The sequence below is a fragment of the Prionailurus viverrinus genome, chromosome B3 (genome assembly GCF_022837055.1).
Source record: "Prionailurus viverrinus isolate Anna chromosome B3, UM_Priviv_1.0, whole genome shotgun sequence".
Taxonomy (NCBI): domain Eukaryota; kingdom Metazoa; phylum Chordata; class Mammalia; order Carnivora; family Felidae; genus Prionailurus; species Prionailurus viverrinus.
In genome coordinates this window covers 132,256,609-132,277,654 of record NC_062566.1, presented here as the reverse complement: position 1 = coordinate 132,277,654, position 21,046 = coordinate 132,256,609, and the positions used below count along the sequence as shown (strand labels likewise).

The following is a 21,046-nucleotide window of genomic DNA, read 5'->3' as shown; positions in this document are numbered from 1 at the left end:
CTTAATGCCCCTTACCCATCTAGCCCATCCCCTCTCCCACATCCCCTCCAGTAACCCTCTGTTTGTTCTCTCTATTTAAGAGTCTGTTTTGTCCCCCTCCCTGTTTTTATATTATTTTTGCTTCCCTTCCCTTATGTTCATTTCTTCTGTGTCTTAAAGTTCTCACATGAGTGAAGTCATATGATATTTGTCTTTCTCTGACTGACTAATTTCTCTTAGCATAATACCCCCTAGTTCCAGCCACATAGTTGCAAATGGCAAGATTTTATTCTTTTTGATAAGGCAGAACTTTTTATTTACTCATTTGCCTATTTCCCTTATGGAAACAAAGGCTCCTTGAAGGTGAGTGCTATGTCTTACCCATTTTTATACCACTCACAGAACATGGGGCAGGTTCTGACATATACTAGATGCTTATTATTCCTAAGTGTCTAAGTACACTGAATTCAAATAAATATCTCTAATAAATACTTCTTCTATATAGGAAAAAAACTGATGAGGTCCCCAAACAGCAAGGAAGTAGCTAGGGAAATAGGGAATACTCCTCTGTGTAAGTGGATTCACTGACCCCCCTGTCAAGCCAACAAGTGACAATTAGGTAGAGGAAGGAAGCACACTTCCATGAGCTTGCTCTGCATTTGTTCAGAGAAACCAATGGTCAAGCACTATAAACGAGTGTGTATTGTGTTGATAGTTCTAATGACACCACCTCATCGATCTCCCTGGCCCATCAACCCAACTTAAAGCTTCATTCACAGTTCTGTTGTGTGTGTGCACAGACACAAAAGGGCTGTAAAGCTGGGGCCAGTGACTAACTCCATATTGTCATGTGCTCCCCATCCTTGCCTTTGCCTCTTCCTATCTCACATCCATGCCTTCCCACCCTATCCACCAGTCAAGACCTGGCCGTTGCCCCCCAAGTCTCTTCCTGCTGTACCTGATGTGAACCAACCTGTAGCACTGTCACATTCACTCTGGAAGAGAGCTTACTTATGGTTCATCCTTTATCTCCCTTACTTGACTATAAGCAAGTTGAGAATATAAAAATTTCTGATGTGTCTTTGCATTCTTCATATTTCCTAGTATTGCAGGTGGCCAATAAATGTTTGTTCAATAGAAACTATCATTTCCCAAAATGATTATTTCAAACAGGGCATTCCTATAAAAATAACTGTTCTCTTTGAGTTACTGGATCTTAATGATCAATAGGCATTTTGCAAGTTAGTGAAGATGTGAGTTATCAACCACCTCTAGAAAGAAAAGAGAGAGCCCTTCCAAATTACTTCCAATGAAGTAATTTGGAGTTTTAGGCTGGGACACTAATGGGGGGGGGGGCAGGAGAGGCCCATACAAGAGAGTTTTACCAACGCTATGTAGCATTGGACACCTCTTGTTGATACAAATTCAGACCAAGAGATCTCAAGATCTCTCTGCAGGCTGGAGTAGAAATGAGAGTACCCATGTTGCTTTAGGGATTAGGATACTTCTAGATCAATCTGGGGATCCTAAATGGGAAGTTCTTTTGGTGTGGACGCTCATGACCTTAAGGCACACTGTAGCAGAAATGAATGCCCAGGTTAGCTCCATAACCAGACTAGTCTTTATGTGGTACAGGGCAGGAACATCCTAACATCAATGCATCAAGAGGTAGTTATAGTGGAGAGAAAGCAAATCAAGTCTCTTGAACTCAAGCATTAGTCTCCAACTAGTTAGTTATATGTGATCTTGAGCAAATTATCTAAGCAGAATTACTTAATCTCTGAGGACCTCAGTTTTCATATCTACATGTAAAGCAAAATTAATAATAATAATAATACTTTATACATATCCAGAATTGTGAAATCAAAATTAGATTATTCATATTAAAAACCCTCTTAGTAGATAAAGAGGTACTATACATATATGAAATGTTATTATTATATACCTATCATTATTTAATTCTTTATTCTGGGGGATGAGGAACAGGTTATAATTAAGCTCCCCGTGACCACATGGGTGGATACTAGTTTTTCACTGGTAGGCTGTTACAACCTATCAAACTGTTGTATTATATTCAATTAATATTCAACAGGTATTCTGAATCACCAAAGGTAATTCCTGGTATTCACAGAATCAGTGAAAATATACCTTATAAATAATTATAATTATACCAATTTCAGATTAGCAGGTGAAACTGAATATTTCATCAATTAGGATTGAATAAAGGTGCTGAGCTCCAGTTGGCAGTTACCATGCATGCCTTGCACCAGAGATCAAGACGCCTGGGCTTGAGACCCAGATCTGTCACCAACAGCTTGTGAAACGTGTTCCTTTCTGGGAACTTCAGGTTCCTCTTCTGTAAAATGAGAATGTTAACATACCTCTAATTTTCCAGCTATAATTTCCTGGGAATTTCATTTATGAGCAAAGGTCTTTGATTTGACTCATAAACGTCATAAAGGAATGAAGCTCTTCACTAGCCTTGTGAAGTACACCTTCTATACAAGTGTATTTCTGATGCAAAATTTGCCATATGTTATATGTAAAAGCTAAGATAAAAAAGCCATTAGTTCCAAATCCAATGCCAAAAAGCTCAGCCTAAACAACAATTAAAATAAGTCTTGCTGCATAATTAAAGGGCATATGCTATATTTCAGGCCCAGTCAATAAGAGGTCTTGCACAGAGAAGCTCAAGACTTGGACGGAACAAAAGTATGTTCCGCAAGTAACAAGTTCTTCAGTTTCCATTTAATTACTATCTTAAACCATCCTGTATAATCTTATGATTATCCTGGCATGTCTTTGCTCCCAAGGTAAAAAATATACTGTCTAGTAAACAATAATGCAAAAATGAAAAACTAGTTTGAAATGGCCTCTTAAGCTAAGCCAGTTGTTTCCAAATCTAAACAAGTTTTTATTATGGTGGTGTTGTGTAAATTACCTTTCCAGGAGCTTTACCTTTATATTTAATATAAAAAATGCTGTTATCTGCCCCATTTCTATCTGGTCACTTTTGGTGGGACAATTAAAGGCCTGAAGGCTTTTTTTTAAATGTTTATTTATTTATTTTGAGAGAAAGAGAGGGGGAGGTGCAGAGAGAGAGGGAGAGAGAGAATCCCAAGTGGGTTCTGCACTGTCAGTGCAGAGCCCGATGAGGAGCTCCATCTCACGAACCTTGAGGTCATGACCTGAGCCGAAATCAAGAGTGGGATGCCCAACCGAATGAGCCACCCAGGTGCCCCTGAAGGCTTTTTTTTTTTAACTTCAAGAAACATATGTATACATTTCCCCAAAGAGAAGTGAGAGGAGTCTTTTGGTTGGATTGTGAAAATGGGTAATAATAATAGAGACTTTAATTGAATAATTAATTCAACTAAGACTTATGACAAAAAGAAAAGATGGGGTAAAATAAAAGATAACTTATGAAATTGCATTAAGACTCATCTCAAAAAGATCTCATTGTAGGGAAACTGGATGGATTCCACATTGGTAATGAAGCTAAGGGTCAGAGGTTGTTACTTTTATTCTTTTTTAAATCCCAGTACAGCTGAGGCATGAGCAATGCAAAAACCAAGGTAGGGGGCCTCAGCCAAGGGCTTGCTGATCCTTCTTTCTCATCAATTTTAAGAGAAAATACACTCCGGCCAACACCTGTCATTGGCATTCATAATCTTTGGGGTTCTCTCTTCCCCCCCACTCCACCCCTAGCTGCCTCTCCTTCTGGCATCATTTTTTATAACACTTAGCATACACGGTCTTGAAAAGCCTCCTTACTTGAAATTTTCCTTTTGAGGCCATTCTGAAGAGTTTATCTTAAAACTATTCTTAGATGAAAAACCAAATGTTCTATAGCATGATAAATGGGTGGTAATTACCAAGTTTGTTTTTGACAAAAAAGCAGGTATTCAGACCCTTCATAACCCTCCCAATGCACTGTGGCATTTGTACAGACAATATTCGATCTGTCCCAGCCTTGCCAGTGCCCCCTCAATCCTTAGGATCCTTCATGATAAACTGTAATCTCTCAAGGGACATCAAATGGTAGTTACACTGAACCAAGTTGAACATGATCCTATGGTCTTCCAAATAGTTGAAATCCTCCTTCCTCGGAGACACAGAAATGCGCAAAGAGTCGCAAATAATCAAGGATGGCTACGGGGGATGGGTGAGTGATGGTGGCTCCAATGTATAACCTTTTAAAATGTAAATGAAATGTATGTTTTTTCCTATAGCAGGTATAGATGAACATAATATTTCTATGTGTAAATACACATACAAATATAAGTAGAATGTATACTTCTAGTCATAACGGCTCTCTGGGAAAAAAGTGCATATTCAGGTAATGTGATACCTCTTACTGGACCAAAAGTGAATGGGATCAAAAAGTCATCCGCCCATATTAAGAGAGACAGAACTGCTATGTCAGGGGCTCAAATGCTTGAGCCTCTGGGGTAAGACCCTTCCAGTTTGCAAACCCTAAATCTAGCACTCTGGTCCAGTTACAGGCACTGCATTCTTTACCTTGTGCACCTGGGGTATGGACACTTGCACACAGCCCTTCCACGGCAGAAGTACCTACCTGGTGTCTGTTCGGGTGTCCCACCGAGAGCTGGAGCAGACTGCTCATGCCTGGTCAACCTCATAGCTTAAAAATCAACAACAACTCTATTTAAATAAGCATTAAAAACAAATTGAGCCTAGAAAATACACTCAGCGCTAACTCACTGGATAGGAGGGGCATGTTTAAGTTTCGTTGTCCCATTTGTAATTAATGTCGCACAAGAGATGTTTGAGTCACAAAAGCTTTGTGGTTTTATGTGAATCTCAAGAACATCCTTGAATGTTACTTCAACTCTTAATCTTCAAAATTGTTATGTGGAGTCAGTTAACAAGAAAGAACAATAAACGAACTTTATATCCCCAAAGTGACGAGTTAAGTTATAAGAGAACTGAGAAATTCATAGAAATTGTCATTTATTTAATCTAGATATCAGTTTCTAGGATCTGATTCAGTCTTCCCTGTAGCCTAGCACTAATACAGGTTATTCCTAAAAGGCCACCTGCTATTATCTCTGCTCCCTGAAAAACTGAGCTATTGATGGCTTAAAGGGCTTTCATTGACTCCTTCCAAACTTCACAAAACCACATTTCTATAGCTTGTCATAAATTAGAGAAAAATGCAATAAATAAAATCAAATCATATTTATGATTCAAAATGATTATGCTATATAAGGCTGTCTTCTAATAAATGCCAATGAAAAAAGCAAACCTTTCCACTTCTGACAGGATAAGAAATATGTCTTATGGGGTTGTGTTATGGATATCACAGCAGTTGTTTAAAAATTAAATCATTTAATAAATTTTACAAGTTAGTAACGTATTTAAATGTCCCCATTCACTGGTATGGTGATTTAGTTATGAATTTTTAATTATTCGTCATTCATGAGCCATTGCTAATCATTAGTGGTCATTTAGTCATTTGGTAATTTAGGGAAATTTTTGTTCTCTTCCAAAGTGCAATATAAAGAAAGACCTTTAGAAAACAAGTATACGTGGTCTTTTTTTTTAAGTTGGCGATGAAGCTTCTTTTTATGTATAAATTATCTGGTGAAGTTGTGCAGAAATTCAACTTCTCCTCAGCCTGGTTCTTCCTTTTCAAAAGCAACCCTTATTTTTGGTTTGTCTGGGAGCTTGTTTGACTGTCTCCATCACGCATGAAAAGCAAATGTACGCCAAATTTCCACTCTGCCTCCTCCGCTGCCATGGGTCTGACCTGTCTACGTCTTCTTGGGGAAGCTCTTTGGTTACAAGGTTGGTCGTGCACACCTTCGTATCATAGCACTTAGGAGCGAATGGGGCTTCTGCGTTTCTGGCCAGGCCTCAGTGGATTTGTTGCCGTCTACATTTCAAAACAATCTACTGCTGGACCAGGGCTTTGCTTCACCCACAAACTGGAAAAAGCCCCCCATAGCACTGACACCCCCATCCCTGGGGTGACCCTCTAGAGAATCTGAAGCCCAAAACTGCTGAAGGAGCTCAGTTTGCTAAATATGCTACTCTCTGTGAACATGCGACAAGACAAGGCAGCCTGAGAAAGACATTAAACAGATCTCAAGGAAGGATGGAAGAAGATACTCAACGAATTTTGGAGGTCAAGGTCTCAGGGAGGGAGAGGGCCCTCTTGGATTCCACAGGCCCCTTCACGCTGTCTCTCAGAGAACGCACACTCTTCTGGCGGTTCCTCGCAAAACGAGCCCTCTTGATCTTCCACAATGCCGCATCACTGAGATTAGCGACATTGGTCCTTACAGCAGTGATAGCTGTGCAAAAGGAATCAGATGTTATTTTCTTTAACAGGCTACGTAGCACAACTAGTTTGAAACAATCCATCTGTGTATATTTTCAAGATTAAAATACATCTTTCATGGATACATGAATCATTCATCTCTCTTTCTGTGGTGGGTCTTATATAAAAAGTCATCACTATAGGGGCACCTGGGTGGCTCAGTCGGTTAAGCATCCAACTCCTGATTTCTGCTCAGATCATGATCTCACGGTCATGAGATGGAACCCTGCATCTGACTCTGCACTGGGCATGGAGTCTGCTTGGGATTCTCTCTCTCCCTCTTCCTCTGCCCCTTCCCAGCACTCTCGCTCTCAAAAAAAAAAGTCATCGCTATTGCCTATCATGACTATTGCCTATGATTTTCCCTTTTTCTTATTTTTAATTTTTAAAAAATTTTATTTTAGAGAGGGAGTATGCAAGTGGGGGGGAGGAGCAGAGAGGCAGAAGGAAGAGAGAGAGACTCTTAAGCAAGCTCCATGCTCAGTGCAGAGCTGGACACAGGGCTCAATCCCACGACCCTGGGATCATGACCTGAGCCAAAAATCAAGAGTCAGACATTCAATCGACTGAGCCACCCAAGCACCTCTCACCTATGATTTTTCTGTTTAGACTGTAAGATTGCATTGTCCAATTTTTATTATCACTGGATAAATGGTTGAGTGACCAACTTTTCCCATCTATTTAGAGCTGTAGGTAACTAACTGATTAATAAGCATGTAAGAGTGAATTTACAAAGTGTAAATATATCTCACAAAACTGTTCACAAACATTGCGTGATGACTGAATAATATTTAAGAAACACACCATCAGAAATGGTTATCATAGGTCCTCAAGGAAATGAGAAGAGTTTTGAGGTTGGAATGCCAGAAAATGGTTAACCTATGGATTACTAAAGAGTTACTCAATAAATATTTGATAAGCTGAGTTCATGAAGTCAGGGTATCCTTCATAATGGGAAATTAAGTTACAGGCATAGTATTGTCTGCTTTTCTAGCAGGTACAAGAACAGTTATTGTGACTGTTTAAGGCAAGCTCTTCTTTTGCTTACTTGTAGGAAAAGGAAATTCTTTGTTACAATCCAAATGTAGCTGAGCTTCCAAAGAAAGTGTCTCAAATCTGTTGACAAAGAACTCCCAGCTCAAAGCAGGAATATCTTGCTTAAGAAAATGCAGGAGTAAAAGCTTGCTCAGTATTGTGGGTCGATCTTTAACCACAGTATCAAACTGGAAATCAAGACAAAGACACAGACCCTGGGGCAGAGAGGGGAGAAAAGGTAAGTCAGATGTAAACATCTAAGCTACTTCAAAGCAGCTACACTAAGCAAAGTCAGTAAAACGAGGTAACCTCCTCAATCCATACATATAATGTAATATAGGATAATATAATGTAGAATACTCCAACTAAAATCTTTTTTCATTGCAAGTCTGGTAGAAATAAAATACAGAAGAGGAACTTCTACTTGTAGAATCTCTCTTAAATTTTAGTTCAGAAATCTAAATTAAATGTATGTTATTAGTTTTTAGATGCATTCCCTAATAACCACTTGATCCAAATGCTCTCAAACCAATGTTTCTTTTTTCAATGTCTGTAGTTTCTATCAAGAGAATCATACTTCCAAAGCTACATTGTAGAATACACAATACGGTTTTCTAATTCCCTTTCAATGCTATATTCTGTGGTTCTGAAAGGAAGTAAACGCATCTTGTCATCTTGGAATATGAGTGGAACATAGAATCTTAAAAAATCAAAGTTGGAATGGATTGAGCTTCCATTTCTCTAGTATATGAGCCTGCTTACCATTCTCCCCGCTCCTCTTTTAAAATTTATTTATTTAAATTCAAGTTAGTTAACATACAGTGTACTATTGGTTTCAAGAGTAGAACTCAGTGATTCATCACTCACATATAACACACAGTGCTCATCCCAACAAATGCCGTCCTTAATGCCCATCACCCATTTAGCCCATCCCCCCACCCATGAAACTTAAAAGCCATGCTTCACTCAACCATTCTATTAATTCATTCAACTCTCATCTGTTGAGTGCCTCCTACATTCCACACCCTGAGCAGGGATAGGACCAACAGAAAAGGCCTATCCAGAAGACAACTGGGAATTTTTATCAGAGAAGATGTGAGTCCACACTTAGCAAAACCATCTCACTTCTCAGCTCCTGTGCTTTCTTCTTGGTCCCTTTTAGAGGAAGAACGTTTACTCTGGATTGGAAGCAGTGTACACACTCAATAGTTAAGAATGTGGACTTTATTATGACTCAGACCTGAGTTTGCTTTGCCACGTACTAGCCATGTGACTCTGAAAAAGTTACCTACCCCTTCTGACCCTCAGCTTCTCTATCTATAAAATGGGAACCCACAAGGTTATTGTGGGGATTAAATGAGACCATGGATGATGGGACACTTCTAATACACTGCCCTGGAAAGACAGGACCTATTTGACAAATTTTAACTTTTGCCATGATTATTAGTTTTAATTATAATGATATAATAATAAGCCAGGTGCCATTGTGGGGAAACAGGAGATCAGATCTTTGGAGGTTCTAGTCTCCATTCTACTACTAATTCACTCTGTGTCCTTTAAAAAGTCACATTCTGGGGCGCCTGGGTGGTGCAGTCGGTTAAACGTCCGACTTCAGCCAGGTCACGATCTCGCGGTCCGTGAGTTCGAGCCCCGCGTCAGGCTCTGGGCTGATGGCTCAGAGCCTGGAGCCTGTTTCCGATTCTGTGTCTCCCTCTCTCTCTGCCCCTCCCCCGTTCATGCTCTGTCTCTCTCTGTCCCAAAAATAAATAAACGTTGAAAAAAAAATTATAAAAAAAAAATGTTTAAAATAAATAAATAAATAAATAAATAAATAAATAAATAGTCACATTCTGGGGCACCTGGGTGGCTTAGTCGGTTGAGTGTCCAACTTCAGCCTAGGTCATGATCTGGCGGTTCCTGAGTTCGAGCCCCACATCGGGCTCTGTGCTGACAGCTCAGAGCCTGGAGCCTGTTTCAGATTCTGTGCCTCCCTCTCTCTCTCTGCCCCTCCCCTGCTCATGCTCTGTCTCCCTCAAAAAAAAATAAATAAAATAAAAAATAAAAAGTCACATCATCTCTCCAAGACTTGGCTTCTCCAATTATAAAATAAAGGTGCCAAACAAAATAAATGCACAACTCTCTCCAGGTCTCATATTTCATGTTCCTTTGACTTTAATTTGTGGTGTTTCATTTTGATAGCATATTTGCCTTCTCATGTTTTGCTTTGATTTATACAATAATTCATCACGGAGATTTCTCTTAAAGTAACTAGCAATTAAAGACAAGATCTCCCAGCCCAGGAACCAGCCAAATAGTATAAGATAAACCGGCTTAGTGTAAAAATCTGCCATAAAAAAAAAAAGTTATACCATAATTATATCTGTTAAAAGTGACATTGCCATATGGACAAAGAAAAGAAAGTGTTGACAAATAAAGACAAAAGGTCTGTTAATAAGGTGTGGTTCTGGGATATTTTCCCATTTGAAAATTCTCACTGTTTCTGTCCTCCATCTCCTCCTCCTCCTCCTCCTCCTCCTCCTCATCATCATCATCACTACTGTATGTGTTTATACTGCTACGATTTGGTTGACCAGAGCACCATCTGCAGAGCAGATAACACACATCTGAGGGCTGTCACCTGCAATGCCGGCCTCTTTATGGTGTCAAGCAGGAGACCGGCCCTGGTAGCCACGGCTGGGTTGACATCCTCCACAGCTGTCAGAAAGCAGCAGAAGGCATGTGCCAGGGAATACTTCAGCAGGTGGTTTTTGGTGACTGAGTGAATATCCAAAAATCTACAAATTACAGCCACTTTCTCCACTGCAAAGTAAAAGGCAGAGGGGAAAAGGGGGGGGGGGGACATTTAATAAGCTAAGAACTGAACACATAAAGAAAAAGTTAACTCTGGGCCCCCACACACTATTTTGAAATACCAAAAGGAAATTTTAATGCCACCTTCTTGCATGTTCCATCTCATCTGGCAACAGAGACCATTTCTACCTAGTGCAGTACTTTCCTGTGCGTTTGCCTTCTTTTTTTTTTTTTTTTATGGTCTTCCTCACTGTTTAATTCAAACTACATTTCAAACTATTCAAAATGTCTCCATGCTCATGTCTTTGTCCATTCCATAAGACCTTCTGTGGACCACACAGGGAGACAGGAGGTGTCCACCAGGCCTGGCTTTAGATTCTAGATCCCCTACTCCACCCTTAATATGTCACGATGTGAAATGACAACAAATGGACTTCCCAGGGCTATAGCAGCCACATATTTTTTATATGCAATATATGCTTTCTTACTTGATAGATTTTTTTTAATTAAGTTTCTTTATTTTAATTCTAGTACAGTTAACACACAGTGTTATATTAGTTTCAGATGTGTAATACAGTGATTCAATAATTCCATACATTGCTCAGTGCTCATCATGGTAAGTGTACTCTTTAATCCCCATCACCTATTATCTCACCCATCCCCCCACCCTACTCCATAAGTCAGTCAGTCTAATTATTCTGAAACTCTATATTAAATGACTCCAGGGGCGCCTGGGCGGCTCAGTTGGTTAAACGTCCAACTTCAGCTCAAGTTGTGATCTCACAGTTCATGAGTTTGAGCCCCACACTGGGCTCTGTGCTGACAGCTTGGAGTCTGGAGTCTGCTTGGGATGCTGTGTCTCCCTCTCTCTCTGCCCCTTCCTTGCTCATGCTCTGTCTCTCTCTGTGTCTGAAAAATTAATAAACATTGAAAAAATTATATTAAATGACTCCAGGCACCCTTAAAACATGGCTTTATAAGAAGTTAAAGTAACTAGTTAAGTAATAGAGTGCCATGAAAATAAAACTTTCAGTATTTTGTTGAAAGCATTCCAGCAGCCTAGAATATTCTTCCTGTTCTTCTCTACTTATGGCTATTGCACCATCTTAAAGAATATGCTGCTGAGATTCTACTTGTTCTGTAAAGTCTACTCTGACCTAGAATGGCCTTTCGGTCCCATGAACTCCTACAAAAATACTACTCATTTACATCCTATTCATTTACATAAGATATTTGTGTGCTCATATATAGCTGTACGACATGTCTTCTTTTGTGGTCTTGAGTTATATTTGTATCTTTAGTTTCTTTTTAAAAAAATTTTTTTAACGTTTATTTACTTTTGAGAGACCGAGAAAGAGACAGTGTAAGCAGGTGAGCAGTAGAGAGAGAGGGAGACACAGAATCTGAAACAGGCTCCAGGCTCTGAGCTGTCAGCACAGAGCCCGACGCGGGGCTCAAACCCACAGACTGCAAGACCATGACCTGAGCTGAAGTCGGACACTTAACCAGCTGAGCCACCCAGGCGCCCCTGTATCTTTAGTTTCTTAACCTCCTACATGTTTATATTTGGCTTTATCAATTAAATTAGTAGTTTCTTGAGAGCAGGAATCTGCTCTTACATTTCTTTTTATTGGTCCCATAGTATCTAGTACATATAATATTTATCAGTAAATTCACCAATTCACTTATTTTAAAAACATATACTTAAAAATATATTTATATATTTAAAAATGTGTGTGTGTGTGTGTGTGTGTGTGTGTGTGTGTGTATGTGTGTGTGTGTAACTAAGAAACTATCCCAGGTACTTGGAGGAAGATGGAAGTAAGTGGAAAATGAATTGTTACAGACTCAATGTTTGTGTTCCTCTCCCTCCACACCAAAATTTGTATGTTAAAGCCCTAACCCCAATGTGATGGCATTTGGAGGTGGGGCCTTTGGGAGATAATTAGGTTTAAATGAAATCATGAGGGCAGGGCCCCCATGATGGGATTTGTATCATTATAAGAAGAGGAAGGGAACCAGAGCTTTATATCTTTCTCTCTACCATGTGGGACACAGAGAGGAGGCAGTCATCTACAAGACAGGGAGGGAGCCCTTCCCAAGGAACCATATGTGTCAGCACCTTAACCTTGGGCTTCCCAGCCTCCAGAACTGTGAGAAATAAATGTCTGCTGTTTAAGTCCCCCAGTCTACGGTGTTCTGCTATTACACGAGCAACCTAAGCACACTAACATATGAGTCATTCACAAGTCTTGGCTTAAAAGTCAAGTCAACTAAAAGAAATAGGACAGGCACAGCTATAACTGAAATGTAATTTTTAAAGCTATAAATGCCACTAATGAGGTATAAATAAAATGCCAAGGAGACCAAGAGATAAAGAAATAACTTTCCACTGAGGGAACAAAGAAGGTGGAACTCACTAGTGGCATTTGAAAGAGGATCAAATGGAGGCAGCATTTGAATGGACCTTGAAGGAAAGAGGATTTCAGATGGACAGCAGAGGGGCCAAGGCAAGGGTGATGGGAAGCAGGAAGCGATGGGGAAACTGCAAGCGTATGTTAGATAGAAGAGTTCGAAATGAGGCTGCAAACACTCACATTTAGACATCCAATGCGACAACATTGGATTTATCATATAAACCAGCCCCAGGGATTCGCCTGGCACTAAAAAATAAGAACTCTTTGAGGTGGCTACAGATTACAGATGATCTCTTAACATATAACAGTCAACTCATCTAATGGAACTTCCATTTCTTGGAGGAATTTTGGACACACTAAAATACACAGAACCATTCAGTAAGGCACACCATGGCACGTGGGCCCTGCTTGGTGCTCCCTAAGAATAGGAGCCCTAGCAGACTGGGATGACAGTGAAGGCAGCAGACGCAAGGCTATATAAGAACATGTCCAGGTTCCTTCCTTACCATGTTCCTCTGAGCACCTGCCATTCTAAGCACCAAGAAATTATACCCATCACTGCAACAGACTTGGTCCCTGATGTTTCAATGGCAAGGGCATAACAGCAGACTATCAAACTTCACTGAATTGCCTGCAGACTTTGTTAAAAATGTAGATTCCTGGCCTTACCAAAAATCTGCACTTTTAACATCCCCAGTTACTTTGTACCATGTTGTATTATATATTATGTTGACCACATAATATCATGTTGTTATGTTGACTATATAACTTATCATTCAAGCCAGGATCTATTTGAGAGTAAACAATTGTACAATTAATAAATGTACCTAGAAAACAGTCATAAAATAGGACTATCCCAGGCAAACCTGAACAGGGTCTTCCTCCATAAGAACCACTTTGCAAAATACTATTATAGAGGAAGCTTGATTAAGTTGAACCACCAAAGAACACTAGCAAGGAAGACAGCACTCTTTAAAAAGAAAGGAGAAAAGGGAAAGCCAACAAGAGACATCATGACTGGACATCTGGTTTACCTTGTAACCCCGAGAGAATTTTTAAGCTAACACAGAGGTTACCTGCTTCAAACCTCATCTTCCAGTCTTTGCTGTTGAAATTGCCATTTATAATTGTCCAGAAGATGTCAGCACCATGAGGAAGTGACAAAGCATGGAGAAGCAGAGGAACTGCTAATGAAGACAGTTGGGAGAACTCAGATTTGACGACTCTCCACAGGCTGAGGAAACAACAAGAAGCAAAGTGGTCAAAGTTATGATAATGTTTCTAGACAACAAATATGAGGGTGCCTGGGTGGCTCAGTCAGTTAAGCGTTCGACTTCGGCTCAGGTCATGATCTCACAGTTTGTGAGTTCGAGCCCCACATCGGGCTCTATGCTGACAGCGTGCAGCCTGCTTAGATCCTCTGTCTCCCTCTCTCTCTGCTTCTCCCCCACTCACTCACATGCTCTCTTTCTCTCTCTCTCTCTCTCTCTCTCTCTCTGTCTCAAAAATAAATAAACTTTTAAAAAAAGGAAACAAATACAATTATCTTAGTTTATGGGAAATGTCATTAACAAGTGACTGGTAGGAATGTTTTTGGTGAAATTACAGTCATCCACAAGACTATAAACCTCTGGTAAACTTTTCCTATGCTCTGTTCTGTTCATTTTTTTAAAGAGATTCCTTTTATGTAACAACATAGGAAAACACCACTTAATATTACATATTAACATAAAAATTAAAAATCGTATATTAGAAATCAGATATATAAATGAGCAATGACTTAAACACTATACAAAACTGACATTAGTTCTGGGAGTGAAAGTGATTCTTTTTTTAAATTTTCTTATAGTGAACATCTGGGGAATTTTGTTGGTTTTGCCTGCCCAGCAGCCTTTTCCTCTTTATTCTAGCAAAGAACAACTCTTTCTCTGTTAAGAACAGCCTCTCCACACACTGGCAGGCCTGTCATTCAAGGTCTCCCCCTTCCTTAATCATTAAGAGTGAACACAAAACCAAGGTTTTTCAAAGTAGTTGAAGGAAGCAAACCATATACTAGAGCTGACAGAAAACCATCTCAGTGACACACAAAAAAACCCCTGGATCTCACCAGTTCTATATGGCCTTCCCAATTCTCTAAGGCAGCCTTGTTTGAAATTAGGAAAATAATGTCCTTCCCCAGATCCCATCATTGTCCGTCATGGCTTTGGTATCAGAGTGGTACTTTGAGGAAAAACCTTGGCTACGTAGCCCAAAGGCCAAGGTGGAGACCCCAGAGCACCAACAATTGATTTGGCCTGGGTCAATGGCCTGTAAGATGCTGCTTTAACAACAAAAGTCAGTCCACATAGGATTCCCACTCCCATGGAATGCACAGAGCTTCTGCCTAACTACTCCTGACCCTGTTCCTTCAATGGCTTTTGCCTGGATTTGCTCATCCTTCTGTCCAGATCAGTCCTAGTCTTCCCCATATCCAGCTCAGCCAGGTCTACCCTTCCACCAGCTCCTCCCATTATACCTGTAGAGTCGCCATTTTATCAGGAGGAAAGTTCTGGAGACCCTCCACCTTTCCTATTGTATGCTTCTGTACTGGTTTGAACCGTATTCCTACCCAAAATATTCCTAATCCCAACTAAGACTTCTTTTCCTTCTCTTTCATATTTTTCTCCCAAATATCAATCCTCCTCTGATTTCATTTGCCTCCCATCTTAGCCTGGATCCCAGAGTCAACCATTTCCTTACTCTGAAATTCCTTGTCCCCCTGACTTCTACCAAAATCACAAATCCCCACTTCTGAATAAACCCACATTGCCCCCTTTTCTCATCCACTCTCAGACCCCCGGGACTAACTTATCCTACTAATTCCTGCTAACGTGATCCACCACAAACTGGTGCTAACTAATTTCAGCTTGACCCTGAAGCTGGTCATTCTTAGATTACTTCTGGTGGACACCCTGCTGCTTTCTTCTATGAGTTATTCCATACTTTTCCCCGTGTTCCTTGAGCTCTCAACCTAATCTCTATCCTCCTCCCTCTCAGGAAAAGACATTAGCACTCATTCTTCTTTTTTTTTTTTTTAATTTTTTTTTCAACGTTTATTTATTTTTGGGACAGAGAGAGACAGAGCATGAACGGGGGAGGGGCAGAGAGAGAGGGAGACACAGAATCAGAAACAGGCTCCAGGCTCTGAGCCATCAGCCCAGGGCCCGACGCGGGGCTCGAACTCACGGACTGCGAGATCGTGACCTGGCTGAAGTCGGACGCTTAACCGACTGCGCCACCCAGGCGCCCCAGCACTCATTATTCTTAAGGTTCAGTAATAAGCTCTCTTTGACACTTTATTTCTCTTTTCCTTAAAATATATTTCCTTACAAAGGAAAGAACATCCTTCCTCTCTTCCACCCACCCTTTGTTCTTGATCACATATTCTTGCCTTCCAGGACCTGGCTCTACCAACTACTCCCTTTCCTCTGAGCCATTCCACTGACAATAAATATTTTCAGATCTTTATCCTAAAAAATCTTTGACATCTACTCCTTTTCCCCTCTAAATATCTTATCTCTCTCTTCCTTCTCTAATAAACTTTTCAGAAGAAAGTTCTGTGTTATATCTTTACATTCCCAAAGCCCTTGCAATATGCTCTTTGCACTCCCTTAAATGTGGGTGGTCCCTAAGGATCCCTCTCTAGGGATCCATATTCATGCTATTAAAGTACAACTCTGACCCTGTTCACTGTTTTAAGATCTTCCATAGATCTCCAAACATCATAAAATGAAGTCCTTATCTTCAAGGCTATTCACACTTGCATCCCAACCTACTTCTCTAGCTTTATTTTCCATTACTCCCCTAAAGCCACACCATGCAGCAAAAAATAAAACCTTGGTACCACCTAAGTATGCACTACTCACTTCTTGTCCCTTCCTTCTAACCCTGCCATCTTTACTCTTGACATTCCAACTTTCCACAAAATGTCCTGCCCATCTCACATCTCTACCTGTTAAAATTTTATCATCCTCTCAATGTCCATCCAAATGGTATCTGTTCCTGAGCCCTTCTCTAGTCAACCAGAAATGACCACTCCCACCCTCAAACTATCCAAATAGTCCATCACACATCCCTTGGATTGACAGTGACTCACATATACACAGGGTGACCATGTGTCTCAGTTTAAACCAGATCTTAGTCTACTTAATGCTTATTGTTTGAGGTCATTATGAACATCACCCCTTCTTCATTCTCAAAAGTAGACCAATGTGAAGAGCAAATTATGTGGTCACCTTCTGTAAAAATAGTATTCACCCCCTTCCAAACTAGATTGTGAATTCCCAAAGTGCGTAGAATAAAAACATGTATCATAAACCCCCAATAATATTTGTTGAATGAATGACTCAATAAATGAAAAAATGAGCGAAGACAGATAAAGCCTCAAGTCAGTTTTGTCACCAAAACTTTTCTTACCACCTCATTCTCTTACATATAAATGAGGATAATATTTTTCTGACTTCCTTCCTGGAAGACAATAACAGTTACTTTAAGGTTCTCAGGAAGAAAAACTCTATATAAATCCAGGGCAATATTTTATTATTTTTATTAAAATGCTTCAAAAGTCTCTAAAAATTACCTTATCAGACAATATGCAGAGAGATTTCTGATGTCTGTTAGCACTTCTATTTCAAGTAAGAAATTGAGTAAGTCTTTAGTAGTAATGTTATACTAGATAATACTATGTATAGAGTAACTTAGCACATGTTGACATTTTTCTAGGGGACACTATATTCTTAAGCCATCCAACAACTGATTACTAACTATTCCTTTTTTTGCCTTTTCTATTTCTAAAGAATCTAGTATTTTTCCCCTTCCCCTCCCCCATGGTCTTCTGTTAAATTTCTCAAGATCCACATATGAGTGCAAACATATGGTATCTTTCTCTGACTGACTTATTTCACTTAGCATAATACCCTCCAGTTCCATCCACATTGCTTGCTATAAATGGCCAGATTTCACTCTTTCTCATTGCCAAGTAGTATTCCACAGAGAATAAACTGAGGGCTAATGGGGGGGTGGAGGAGAGGGGAAAGTGGTTGATGAGCATTGAGGAGGGCACTTGTTGGGATGAGGACTGGGTGTTGTATGGAAGCCAATTTGACAATAAGTTATATTTAAAAAATAATAAATAAATAAAGAATCTAGCAAACAAAATTACTATTCCTCATGTTTACATACTTAAAAATCAGACTCAATCAAAGAAATAGAAGTTATACCTATGACAATAAAAACAAAGAATGTTCAGTCCCTATTAGCAGAAGACAGAAAATAAAGTGAAATGATATTGATCATTAACTATCCATTATTTATTGATTGTTCAATATTGATATGCCAATTAATTTTATTGATACAAAGGAATAGACAAAAATTTATCAGGCAAACATAAGACAGTGCCTACGATATGTTTTTAAATTTTTTTTTACAGTTTATTTATTTATTTTGAGAGAAAAAGAGACGGCACAAGTGGGGAAGGGGCAGAGAGAGAGGGGAAGAGGGAGAATCCCAAGCAGGCTCAGCACTGTGAGCACAGAGCACGACCTGGGGTCAAACCCATGAAACTGTGAGATCATGACCTGAACCAAAACAGAGTCAGATGCTCAACCAACTGAGCCACTCAGGCATTCCTACAATATGTTTTTAAAAGTTAATAAAAATGAACTGATTAAACTCATAAGGTAAAAAAAAATTCAAAAACCAGGAGTTTCCTAAACTTGAGCTGTAATCAGAAAATATAATGAGTGGAAAAAAAATAAGGTTTGTAATAACACTAAAATTTCTTCCTGGAAAAGAACAACAACAACAAAAAAGGCAGAATGAAAATAATGAAAAACATTTGAGGAAAATAAAAGAGGACTTGAATAGAGAAGTCTTATAATTTTTTAAAGGAAATGTTCTTAATTAATCTATACATTTATTTCAAATTTCATCAAAACCCAAATGAAATTTGAAATTAAAAAAATCTAAATAGGGGCGCCTGGGTGGCACAGTCGGTTAAGCGTCCGACTTCAGCCAGGTCACGATCTCGCGGTCCGGGAGTTCGAGCCCCGCGTCAGGCTCTGGGCTGATGGCTCGGAGCCTGGAGCCTGTTTCTGATTCTGTGTCTCCCTCTCTCTCTGCCCCTCCCCCGTTCATGCTCTGTCTCTCTCTGTCCCAAAAATAAATAAACGTTGAAAAAAAAATTTAAAAAAAAAAAAATCTAAATAAAGTCTTTTAAGAAAAATAGACATTGGAGAAAAACAAAGATAATTATAAGATTAACGAGATTGCCCTAAAATATAATAAATGATATACTGAAGTTAAAAAAAAAAAAAAAGTCATTCCTATAGGCGATTGGGCTGTCCAGGCTCCCAGAAATGACCCAAATGAGTTGGTAAGACTTGTCCTAACTTTGATTTTCATAGCTAAGGTCTAAAATAGAAACAAATTAACAGGAAGACATACCTTGCAATCAACATATGATCCTGAATGTAGGCTAAAAATTGAGGATGGTCTTTTCTAGCGATGTATAAACACTCTCCATGTAGACAGAGAATCTTCAGGCAATTGAGCATATTAAAAAGAATGTCTGGCTCTTCAAACTTAGCCATTTCCTATGCACAGAACCACATGGTTACTGAGTTACCCTAAATAGCAATGCTACCAAAGCAAACCCTTAAATATCTCAAAAAACATACCTGGAAAATGGTGTATATTAGTCTCAAAGTTACTGGAAGTTGTTGGTAGCAAAACTTTCTCTCAGTGTCATTCTTTATTGCTGTGAAGAAATTATTACACAAAGGTTAGCATACCTCTTCCTTTCCCACCACTCATGACCTGATAAAGACCATAAAACCAAGAGGAGTAGAAATAAATATATACTACATTAAAAGGCATGTTATGTAATGCTTTTATTGCCTTTCCAGGGTAGCATATATCCCTTCTATGATGCAATTTCAGGAAACCTTCTAGATTCAGGGTTCTCAGCTTCCCTTTTCCACTGTAGCCCACCATATATTCAGATGTCCTTGACTCCCTAAAGCCACTCCATCCCAGCCCTATGCTCCTGTGGTCAGACAGTTTGGCTGGTACCTATAGGGGCCTGGTGTCTGACTAGGTATGCCTTCCTTATTGAAAAGGAGATAAGAAGGTATTAAAGAGAGGTATTCAGGTTGTATTAGCACCTAAGGAGGAATTTATCCCATGGACTCATGCCAAAGGGAATTTTTTTTAATGTTTTATTTATTTTTGAGAGATAAAGAGAGACTGAGCACGAGCAGGGTAGGGGCGGGGGCGGGGGGGTGGGGTGGGGAGACACAGAATCCAAAGCAGGCTCCAGGCTCTGAGCTGTTAGCACAAAGCCTGACATGGGGCTCAAACTCACAAGCGGTGAGATCATGACCTGAGCTGAAGTCAGTTGCTTAACCATCTGAGCCACTTAGGCACCCCTGAATATGCCTAACTTCTTTAAGACACCTAGAGGGGCGCCTAGGTGGCTCAGTCAGTTAAGTGACCCACTTCGGCTCTGGTCATGATCTCACAGTTTGTGAATTCGAGCCCTGCTCTGGACTCTATGCTGACAGCTCAGAGCCTAGAGCCTGCTTTGGATTCTGTGTGTGTGTCTCTCTCTCCGCCCCTACCCTGGCTCATGCTCTCTCTCAAAAATAAACATTAAAAAATATTTTCTTTAAAGAAGTTAGGCATATTGAAATCAGAACAACTACTCATGATTTTATTTTCCTGTGAGTCTAATACCTTTGCTCTTACAGTGGGATGGTGGTCTATGGTACATGAGGCATGCTAGAGAAAAGAATTCACAAGTTAGCCAGATGTATAAACTAATCTAAAATGTTTTCAAATCACTATTCTAAGTTTTGGCAATTACTGGAACCAGAGACAACAGGAGTCAAACTCTCTTAGCATATACAATAAATAGTTCATTAGCAATCTTGCACTTGAATGTTATTTTAATCTTTCTTTTTTTTTGAGAGAGAGAGAGAGAGAGAAGGAAAGAGGGGCAGAGGGAGACAGAGAGAACTTCAAGCAGGTTATTGGATCATAAGTGAAATCCTTGCTTCCTTTAGGGCCTGGGGCACAGAAGCTGCATGAGCTCAAGTTCCACTGGCTCTCTCCCAAAACCCTCTGCTTTGGCCAAATGCCCTATATGGCTGTTGAGAGTGCCAGAACCCTCCTTTCCAGTCGTTCAGCTTTGGATCAGAGCTACTTTTCCAGTGAGAACATGATACGCCATAAGTAGGAAGGTGCTGCTAACGTGACAGGTTTTGTTGATAAGAAGCACGTGCTGCCAGAAAGATGCTCAGTGACCGCGGCTCTACTAGGAGCACATCCTGGACCTGCTCACTTCATAATCTGAGGGGAAATGGTTCATTTGCACCAGTCTCCACTAGGGACACCGAGCCTGAACTTGCCCAAGTCGACA

At 39.9% G+C, this 21,046-nt stretch overlaps 1 protein-coding gene across 9 annotated transcripts in view; it reads right to left on the bottom strand.

The window, feature by feature from the left end:
• UNC79 (unc-79 homolog, NALCN channel complex subunit) overlaps nt 1-21,046 on the bottom strand; it is a 226,044-nt gene that overhangs the window by 104,260 nt on the left and 100,738 nt on the right. For 7 of the 9 annotated variants that reach the window (XM_047864606.1, XM_047864600.1, XM_047864603.1 and 4 more), the window contains 7 exons: nt 19,305-19,384; nt 19,072-19,220; nt 13,665-13,822; nt 9,999-10,180; nt 7,374-7,575; nt 6,120-6,299; nt 4,559-4,624 (listed from right to left, as the gene is read on the bottom strand). In XM_047864606.1, coding sequence (XP_047720562.1) covers nt 4,559-4,624; nt 6,120-6,299; nt 7,374-7,575; nt 9,999-10,180; nt 13,665-13,822; nt 19,072-19,220; nt 19,305-19,384 — 1,017 coding nt within the window. The remainder of the gene's footprint in view (nt 1-4,558; nt 4,625-6,119; nt 6,300-7,373; nt 7,576-9,998; nt 10,181-13,664; nt 13,823-19,071; nt 19,221-19,304; nt 19,385-21,046) is intronic. The other 2 variants (XM_047864607.1, XM_047864609.1) reach the window with 1 other exon arrangement.